General features: G+C 40.7%; 1 protein-coding gene across 2 annotated transcripts; it reads right to left on the bottom strand.

Annotated features, from left to right (window-relative positions):
• Nucleotides 1-1,964: 1,964 nt before the first annotated feature.
• eva1bb (eva-1 homolog Bb (C. elegans)) lies at nucleotides 1,965-8,897 on the bottom strand. 2 transcript variants are annotated; one of them, XM_034161286.1, is made up of 3 exons: nucleotides 8,377-8,897; nucleotides 3,121-3,239; nucleotides 1,965-2,973 (listed from the first exon to the last, which is right to left on the bottom strand). In XM_034161286.1, exons 2-3 carry the CDS (start codon nucleotides 3,185-3,187, stop codon nucleotides 2,549-2,551), a joined length of 492 nt encoding a protein of 163 aa, XP_034017177.1. In that variant the 5' UTR covers nucleotides 3,188-3,239; nucleotides 8,377-8,897; the 3' UTR covers nucleotides 1,965-2,548. The 2 variants fall into 2 exon arrangements, with proteins under 2 accessions (XP_034017177.1, XP_034017176.1); XM_034161285.1 differs by having other exon boundaries at nucleotides 3,121-3,217; nucleotides 8,377-8,896.
• Nucleotides 8,898-10,269: the final 1,372 nt, after the last annotated feature.

Here is a 10,269-nt window from a genome sequence, read left to right as displayed (position 1 = left end):
GGCTGTTTCAACAAGACAATGACCCCAAGCACACTAGTAAACGAGCAAAATCTTGGTTCCAAACCAGCAAAATTAATGCCTCACAGATGTCAAGAAATCATGAAAAACTGGTTATATAACTAAATACTAGTTTAGTGATTCACAGGATTGTTAAAAAAAAAAAGCAGTTTGAACATGATAGTTTTGAGTTTGTAGCATCAACAGCAGATGCTACTATTATTGTGAACACCCCCTTTTCTACTTTTTTTTTTTACTAATAGCCCAATTTCATAGCCTTAAGAGTGTGCATATCATGAATGCTTGGTTTTGTTGGATTTGTGAGAATCTACTGGTACCTTGTTTCCCATGTAACAAGAAATATACTCAAAACCTAGACTAATCTTTTTAGTCACATAGCACTATTATTCTGAACACTACTGTGTGTGTGTATATATATATATATATGAGGTGTGTGACTGTTTTCTGCATTTGACATGCCTTAATTAGCAAGTGTTGTGTCCCTCAGCCACCATAAAAGGAGAAAAGACACTAATTTAAGTGTTTCAATTTGATAAAAATGTAGGCATGAGCCGGTTTTATCGATTGCTTCTTAGTAGAGCTGCAACAATAAATTGATTATTAATCCTTTTTACTCACTTAAAAAAAAAAAAAAAATTTTTTTTGATTTTGGTTTATTTTGGTAAATGCTTTACTCCTATCTGGCAGTGGACTGTGGACAAAGACATTTGAATGTCATCTTAGGCTCTGGATAATGACATTTTATGGACCCACAAACTGAGTAAATAATCATTTGATTATAAAAAATAATTTGCAGCCCTACTTAGATTATTTTTTTTTTCTTATAATAAAAAAATTATAGCCATTGCAGCCATCTGATAACATGTACAGAATTATATAGTCTAGTTTAGATTAATCCTCTTGCATCCTGTCAAAGAAAATCTGTCAGGGAGTCTAACCTGCAAAGTTGAAACGTCAAGTTTGACAAAACATTTTCTCAATGTTTAGTGTGTAACTTCAGAGTTGACACAAACTAGCGAAACTAGTTCTGTGTACTTGCTGCTGTGTTCAAGTTTTGACTGTGTATATACTGCATGTACCAACCCATCCTACTTTTTTTTTTTTTTTGCTTAAGCTGTAGTTTTTTTTTTTTTTTTAAAGCAGTTTGAAGCTTTATTAATTTTTAATAAATTTTTCTTTGATTCACCCGTTATGTTTAAGTATTGTTAAAGTATCTTAAAACATGACTGCTGTAACCTTAAATCTCAACGGTTGGACGACCTCCTTAAGGTGCGTTTTGAAAACAAGGCCCAAGTCTTTTTCTCTGCATTGCTAACATCTTGGCGTATGTTAGAGGTAAATGGACCTTTCATAGCGCCAAACAAACATGTCTTTAGCAGGAAAGCTGCAGCATTGCAGCTGAAATACCGCGTGCTAGAAAAGGAAGCAGGAAGTGAAGGGGTCAGGAGCCAATGAAAACTGTGAGGGAAAGCAGACTGGTCTACACTGAAGCAGTGTCCAGTAGTCATGTTTATATATATATATATATATATATATATATATATATATATATATATATATATATATATATATATATATATATATATATATATATATATATATATATATATATATATATATATATATATATATATATATATATATATATATATATATAAAAAGTGGTTAAAAGTTTATTTTTCCACAACGCAAAAACAAGAATACAGAAATTGCATTATAAAATTGGCAAAAATAACAAAATGAATGTCGAGATCCATACGATATGTACCTTCTGGTTGCTACGAGTGTCCACGGGCTCTTGGTGAACTGTCGCTGTTGGTTATGATACAGTACGGTTCCAGCGTTACGTGGTTGAGTTTGGTGCTGATTCAGACGCAGTGCCTCAAGTTGCTCAGCTAGATCTGAAGAGTTGCTTCAGTTATGTTTTTCAACCTGTGCTGAGTGTGTTATACTAAATGAGAGCTGGTGGTTTTTTTTTTTTTTTTTTTTTACCGCAGCATAGCAAACCGGCTAGACGTCAGTGTGTGTGGATTCACTCAGTCATGCAACGTGACTTGAGTGCGATAACTTCGGTTTCAGTGGCCTGAATGTCACCAAACTTGGCAGGTCTGTTCAGTATATTCTGCCCAAGAAGCATACTGAATTCAAGGTCAAAAGGTCAATTTCACTGGAGTGCACTTTGTTAAAATTTCGTCAGCACAATAACTTCTTTCCTATTGCCTCAATATCACCAAAACCTGGTATGTTTGTTAGACATGGTGACCCCAAGAAGCCTATTGACATTGGGGTCAGAGATCAAAACTAATGATATGTACTTTAAAACCCTCTGCAGAAAACATCCCTTGTCAGGGGTTAGCTTATCATCATTGGCCCAGGACGCCGTGGATTATGTGCTAGTTTTCAATGCCTCAAAGCACAGATGAGTAAAACTCTTCATGTCCAGATCTGGCGGAATGTCAGGTCTTGGCAGTGGCCTGTGTTCTCACTGCTGACCCGTGCAGTCTGTGGCGTGGACTGCTTTGGAGAACAGTTAGTGGTAGTGCACCCGGCCCATGGTCCCCGTCCCGGTCACCAGGATATCCGGCTGCCCATTTCTCCATATCTCCCTGACTATGCGCTCCCTCTCCTCGAGACGCCGCGCCTTCTCCAACTCCTCGGCTGACGTGAAGACATTTACGCTCCTCAGAGTGCTGTTGGAGTGACTGCCGTGCTCGTTCATGGGGCCCGCCATCGCTTTGGCCAGCTCCTCTCCATCGTTGTCCTCGATGCTCTCCTCCTCCTCCTCCTCCTCGTCTTCCACGCTCGACGCCTTAAGCTGTCTTTTCTCAGTTGAACGGGGAGCCCTGCTGCGACCGCGAGTCCTGCAGGAGAAACCTGCCAGCAAGAGGCAGAGCGCCATCAGCAGTCCAAAACAGACACCCATCATGAAGTAGAGGGCAAAGCTCTCTGGATTGGCTGTGTGGATGAAAAACAAAATGACTCAAAATGTTTTTGATGAGAGGAAAACAAAAGTCATGAAAATCAGCAGCAGTGTTCAGCTAAAAAACGCGGACCACTTGGACTATTTGAAGCCAAATACTGAAACAAACTCTCAGGTTTTACCTTTGATGTGAGCGAAGGTTGCCATGCTGTTACTGAGCAGCTCCATGTCGCTCTTAACGGGCTCCATTCTGGGTTCAGAGGTCAGGATTCGCTCAACCTTCCACCCACAGCAGCGCCTGCTGCATAAAAACAAAAAACAAAGCAGACAGTCAACATGCATCTAAATTTTTATTTTAACGACCCGAAGGATGCAAAGCATCACTTTTAAAAGCAGCGATGGAGTTCGTGCTCACACAAAACTGCTTAAAATTATCGATAATATTATGATGCTTCATTATGGTTGCAAAGTTTTGGAGCTTTGTGATTTGCTGTGACAGTGGCGTTTGTCCAGAGTGGGTCACTCTGCTTCAGGGGGTCTCTGACCTGAAGAGGATTAAGAACCCCTGATCTAAACCAGGTTTCACCAACTTGAGGTCAATCCTCCACCAGGAGTCATGTGATAGTGGGGGGGGGGGGGGGGGGGGGGGGGGGTACCAAAAATAAAGCTAATTCTTTTGCTTGAATCCTCAACACACTTTTTTTTTTTGTTTTTAACACGGTCTCGTTGAGTACTGCCCAATTTAGGGCTGAGGGCCACATTTAGCCCACAATGCTTTTGTTTTGGTTGGACACTGCCATTAACAAGCTCTCTGCAAATTAATTACTGTTATGATGATTAAACAGGAACATTTTAGATTTAAATGTTAATTATTTTGTATTAATTTTACATACTTCATTTATCAACATTATTTTTGGCCCCCTGTCCTCCATCCACATTAATTTATGGCTCTTCAGAGTAAAAGCATTTGGGAACCTTTGGTCTAGTTAATCGTTTAATAATAAAAAATATTAAATCACAAAATATTAAAGAAATTTCAATGTTTCACACAGCTGGGGTCACACAGCCTTCAGAATCCAAACTGTTTTATGAGTGGGATGCCCCAATCTAAACGGTGTCAAAGGTCAGCTGGTTAGGACATTTCTCCTTTTTAGGGTTTTCTTTTTTAGAGTCGCATGGGGCCCCTTTGAGTCAGACTGTTTATGTTCGCGACATACACCAGAGGAGTCTTATCCACTGGTAGCCCCCCACCCCCCCCAAAATAAAAAAATTGACACACAGGATTGCCCGTTGGGTCAGTGGCTGATACATGTAGTTAAAGTGTGGGATTTCTCCCCGCCACAGATGGTCCCATGGTAACGTTCGACGACTGACATTTCCCACGTTCCCTGTCATTAGCGCGCTGTGCGTGGGAGCAGAATGTTTTCCTTTCTGCTGCTTTCCCTCCAGGGGAACAAATCATGCCCTGCTCAGGGCCTGGGTTTGTCCCACCCTGATCTTTATCCCAGTGACTTCTGTCTGTACATTTTTTTTTTCCTGAGGGGGCCCATTTACAGCAGTAGTTGCTATGGTAACGACTCGAGCTTCACTCACTTGGAACAATTACACACTCATTTCCCGAGAATCTAATACTGTCACCATCTGTGTCCTCGGTTTGCTGTCACCTGACTTTAAAGACATAAGAGGGCAGTTTTATTATTGGTTCACCTGTTGCCAAGTCAAAACTATAAAGGCCTGAAACGCGTTCGCCTCGGCACAAATCCCCACATTATTTGAGTCAAGACTTGGGTTTTCTACAGAACTGTCACAGAGTAGCCTGTTTCCATGGAGGGGGTCAGTCAGTTTGGTTCCTGCTCGGGACAACTACACAAAAACACTGAACGTCACCAGCTACACCGAGCGGTTCTGATGCTGACTGCTGCTTTGATGCAAACAATCAGATATGTTGGTCAGGTTGTAACTGCTCACACTTTCATTCCTCTTATAACATGTTTTAGAACAGTTTAACAGAACATCCCAGTGAGGCAACTCAGCAGTTTGTGGTAACGTCACAAACTTTAACCCCTGAACAGCCGGGATCAAGACCAGAGCAACCTTGGTTCAAATCCCTGTCAGACAGGAGGATCAGTAAGGCTCAAGTATACCCGAGCAACTCTATGGCAACAGAATTACAATGACTGCAAAATTTGTCCAGTTTACCTTACCTTAAAAAAGTTGCTCCGATTGTAATTCCGTTGCTGTAGAATTACCCGCCCGTCTAATTTGTAGTCAGATTATCTACACACAGATTATCACTTAAACTGATATAAAGACCAGCTTTTAGATGACATCTGAAAAATCTTGTTCAATGAAAACATCTAGTTTTGACTCAGGAGATACACCTTTTTTGATTCACCATAAGATTTTTAAAATGTTATTCATAAAAGATGCAAAACTTCCAACTATACTAATAAAATAAAGCTCACAATGAGCTTTCTCTGTGAATTTCAAGTAATCCTACATGACCTTTTACTTGTTCCACTGGTAGATTTATTTATTTTACATCTGCCAAGGACGTCATATTTTACTTGTGTTCATCTTTTAACAGGGTAACTCAAAAAGTAATTAATGGATTTCAATGAAATTTGGTGAGCAGATAGATGTGGAGAAAGGAAGCCAGTTTTGGAGGTGATCCAGAATATAATCTGGAACTGAGACCCAGAAGAATGTTTGGCACATCCCAACATGTAAGAGAGGTTGTTGGTGAAATTTGGTGAGCAGATCAATAATGTCGAAGAAATTATATTCCATAGAATTTTTGGAACATATGTGGCTTTGGCTGAGGTATGCGCTTGCTGAGTGCCTTCTATTTACAGTCGTATGCAAATTTTGGGCACCACTGATAATTTTCATGATTTTCCTTTATAAATCATTGGTTGTCTGGATCAGAAATTTCAGTTACATATATCATATAGCAGACAAACACACTGATATTTGAGAAGTGAAAAGAAGTTTCTAGTATTTACAGAAAGTGTGCAATAATTAAACAAAATTAGGCAGGAGCATAAATTTGGGCACCCTTGTCATTTAATTGTTTTTAATACATTTAGCACTAATTATTGGAACACAAAATTGGTTTGAAGCTCACTGACCCTAACCTCCTTACAAAGGTGAATCCAATCATGTGAAAGGGTATTTAAGGTGACCATTTGCAAATGTTTCCCCTCTTTGCATCTCTTCTAATGAGTGGCAACATGGGAGCCTCTAAACAACTCTCAAATGACCTGAAAACAAAGACTGTTCAATATCATGGCTTAGGGGAAGGATACAAAAAGCTATCTCTGAGATTTCAGCTGTCTGTTTCCACTGTGAGCAACATAGTGAGGAAATGGAAGACCACAGACACAGTCCTAGTTAAGGCCTAAAGTGGCAGGCCAAGAAAAATCTCAGATAAGCTGAAGCGAAGGATGGTCAGAACAGTCATAGTCAACCCACATACCTGCTCCAAAGACCTACAACATGATCTTGCTGCAGATAGTGTCTCTATGCACCGTTCAACTATACAGCGCACTTTGCACAAAGAGATGCTGTATGATGCTGTAATGCAGAGGAAGCCTTTTCTGTGTACATGCCACAGAGTCGCTTGAGGTATGCTAAAGCACATTTGGACAAGCCAGCTTCATTTTGGAATAAGGTGCTGTGGACTGATGAAACTAAAATTGGGTTATTTGGACATAGCAAGGGGTGGTATGCATGGCTGAAAAAGAACACAGCATTCCAAGAAAAACACTTGCTACCTACAGTAAAATTTGGAGGTGGTTCCATCATGCTGTGGGGCTGTGTGGCCAGTGCAGGTACTGGAAATCTTGTTAAAGTTGAGGGTCACATGGATTCCAGTCAATATCAGCAGATTCTTGAGAACAATGCTCAAGAATCAGTGACAAAGTTGAAGTTGCGCTGGGGCTGGATCTTTCAACAAGACAACGACCCTAAACACTGCTCAAAATCTACTAAGGCATTCATGCAGAGGAACATGTACAAAGTTCTGGAATGGCCATCTCAGTCCCCAGACCTGTATATTACTAAAAATCTGTGGTGTGATTTTAAGTGGGCTGTCCATGCTCAGAAACTAACAAACCTGAGATATTTTGTAAAGAACAATGGTCCAAAATACCTTCAACCAGAATCCAGACTCTCATTCAAAGCTATAGGAAGTGTTTAGAGGCTGTTATTTCTGCAAAAGGAGGATCTACTAAATATTGATGAACTTTTTCTGTTGGGGTGCCCAAATTTATCCACCTGCCTAATTTTGTTTAAAGAATTATTGCACACTTTCTGTAAATCCTATAAACTTCACTTCTCAAATATCACTGTTTGTCTGCTATATTATATATTCTGATAATTTCTGATCCAAACAACCAATGATTTATAAAGAAAAATCATGGAAATCATCAGGGGTGCCCAAACCATTACATACCGCTGTATTTATTTATTTATTTTTAATTTTTAACCTGTCAAAAACCCATTTTAATGTAAAATCTGCCAATGGAACAAATAAAAATTCACTTAAGATTTCTTGAAATGGGCCATTTAAGGTTTATTTTCCTAGTATGAGGAACTGATAAATCTTTTACCAACAATACAGCAGTATATTAAAAATCTATAATGAGTCAAAAAATGTTTCAAGACATTTTCCACTTATGTTTTGTATTATCTAAAAAAAAAAGTCATTACTATGTCTTACTGAAATTTTACTTGTGATTCTGTGTTATATGTAGATTAGATATTTTGACTTGAAATTAAACATACACTTCATGATTTTGCATTTGTACAGTGAAGGTCCTTAATTAGTTGATTCCTGTGTACAGTTGAGCGCACTGCATGGAAACATGCTGACAGTGTGCAAGAGAGAATGTGAAGCATCAATGTAAAGCGCTTTGAGCATCGAGATCAGATTTTTTAAAAAGTGCTTTAAAAATGTCCAGGTTGGAGACAAAAGGTTTTATAGATTTAACACAAATTCCAGTAAGGTTTAGGATTAACTACCACACACATGTAAAGACCAGCAGCCGGAGGTGTTTAACTGACCCCTAACATGCTTTTACCTCAAACATATTTCCTGCTGAGATAATCTTAGTTTAAGTCCAAAAAACTTTGATTTCTAAGACAGGCAACGTCTATAAAAACAAGCAGCAAAACTGTGTCTAGCTGCTTATAATTAATGTGGTGAGTTTTTAGACACATTGAAGCTGCTGTGGCTATAAAGTTTTATAGTCTGCGGTATTTGCAAGTACATGGTGCAGACTAATAAACTACTTTGTCGTCTGGTTTAGTTACCAAAATGGGAGCAACTTTTTTTTTTAGGGAAAATTTTCTGACAGAAACTTTCTTACTTCAAGTGGAAAAAACATTTATTAAAAAACAAAACAAAAAAAAAAACAATTGTGAACTGGACTCACCTCAGTCTTGGATTAGAGCTGCAGGGTTTGGGAATGGCACAGATATTTGGAGTCTGTCAGCCGTCATGCAGATGATATCCCATCGCTGAGAAGTTCAGAGTCAGAGGAGCAGCTATGATTCACTCCTGCTCATCCTCGGAGGGAGGACCAGCCTCAAACGCTTCAGACGGCTCGGAAGCAGGATGTGTTTCCTTTTCTTGTGGGGGTTTGGGCGGGGCACGTGTGAATTTATCATCCAACACAAAATGCAACACCGGAACCTCACTTATTCAAATTTAAAAAATAAATCTGGACGTGTGGGTCAGCTCCTCTCCCGATGAGGAAGACGTGAACTCTGCCGACTGTGAACTGACCACACTGAGGTCTGCTCTCTGTTAAACTGGGAGGGTGGAACAGGAAATAGCTCCCCGGCTGCTGTGGGCACGAGGATTAATTGAACTCCTTCTCCTGGTTTGTTGGTGTGTTTAAAGCCGCAGCGCGTAAGGTTTAGTGTCATCTAGTGGTGAGGTTGCAGACTGCATTACACTGCTATGTCATGTTTTTACTTCTCTGCCGATGGACATTCGTGCTCCCTTGCCTTCTCTTGTGATAATCAATATGTATGATCTTTCATTTCACAAAAACGACGGTTCTCAAACTTGTTAGCTTGCAGTAGCCTCCAATACACAGCGTACAGGGGAGCAACACCTGTTTTTTCCTTCAGTCAACCAGCTGCTCTGCAAATACGAAAGAGAGTATGTATGTCCCTTTATGGCCACTGTATCAACATGCCGCTGCATGCATGGATGGTGGCCAAGTGGTTAATGCGCTTGGTTTCAGTGCAGAAGGTTCCGGGTTCAAATCCCACCCCTGCCACATTTCTCCATGTAATGTGGAGTTGCGTCAGGAAGGGCATCCGGCGTAAAACCTGTGCCAATTCAACATGCAGATCCACCTTGGATTTGCTGTGGTGACCCCGAGTGCAAACAAGGAAGCAGCTGAAGGGACTTAACATGTCGCTGCATGCCGTGCCACCATGAGGGGGCCCCCGTCCCATCCTATATATATATAGAAGTCAGATGTACATGGGTGTGTATGTCCGCCTGTGACCGGCCTGTTGTCCAGCAGCAATGCAGCAACGCAGTTACTGTTGCTAAGCAGCAAGTCAAGATCAAAGACAATGAGCAACCCTTCGCCTAATAAGCAGAGTGGGATGGGGTAATGCCCAAAATGCTGATGTACCCATCTTTGTCTAGCAACCATAAACGCAGGAGTAAAATGAATACAACTCACTATGGAGAATATTAACATACAATTAATTAAATTCTGTTACATGGTTGAATCCATAGACCTCACTCATCCATATACCTCACTCATCTACAACCATTTACTACAATTAAGGGTCGCGGGGGACTGGAGCTTATCCCAGTAGTCACAGGGCGTGAGGCGGGGTACACCCTGGACAGGACACCAGTCTGTCGCAGGGCCACATGTAGACAAACACACACCTACGCGCAATTTAAAATTTCCCAATTCACCTAATCTGCACGTCTATGGATTTGGGAGGAAGCGGAACACCCGGAGAAAATCCAAGCAAACACGGGGAGAACACACAAACTCCACACAGAAAGGCCAGAGGAGGCAATTGATCCCATGACCTTCTTGCTGTGAGGCAACAGTGCTAACCACTAATCCACTGTGCTGCCCATCCATAGACCTATCATCTACAAACGCAGACTGTCAGAGGTGAAGCAATAAATGTCTATGAAATCTCACTCCCGGCATCACGCGGGTGCCCTGCGCGTGTTGATATAAATCGCTGATTCTGACGTTAATAACACATGGATTTGTTTCAGGTGTCTGGGTTCTGTGCAAGTGGGCGAGACCGAAAAGGGCAGAGAACTGTTTGAGAGG

The sequence above is a fragment of the Thalassophryne amazonica genome, chromosome 20 (assembly GCF_902500255.1).
Source record: "Thalassophryne amazonica chromosome 20, fThaAma1.1, whole genome shotgun sequence".
NCBI lineage: Eukaryota > Metazoa > Chordata > Actinopteri > Batrachoidiformes > Batrachoididae > Thalassophryne > Thalassophryne amazonica.
This window is presented reverse-complemented; position numbering and strand designations above follow the sequence as displayed.

What these genes read in the sequence shown, in the direction of transcription:
- eva1bb (XM_034161286.1), bottom strand. Translation starts at nt 3,187, where the DNA reads ATGGAGCCCGTTAAGAGCGACATGGAGCTGCTCAGTAACAGCATGGCA. An exon ending in AACCTTCGCTCACATCAAAG is followed by an intron (nt 2,974 to 3,120) that starts GTAAAACCTGAG and finishes TCATCCACACAG; the next exon opens with CCAATCCAGAGAGCTTTGCC.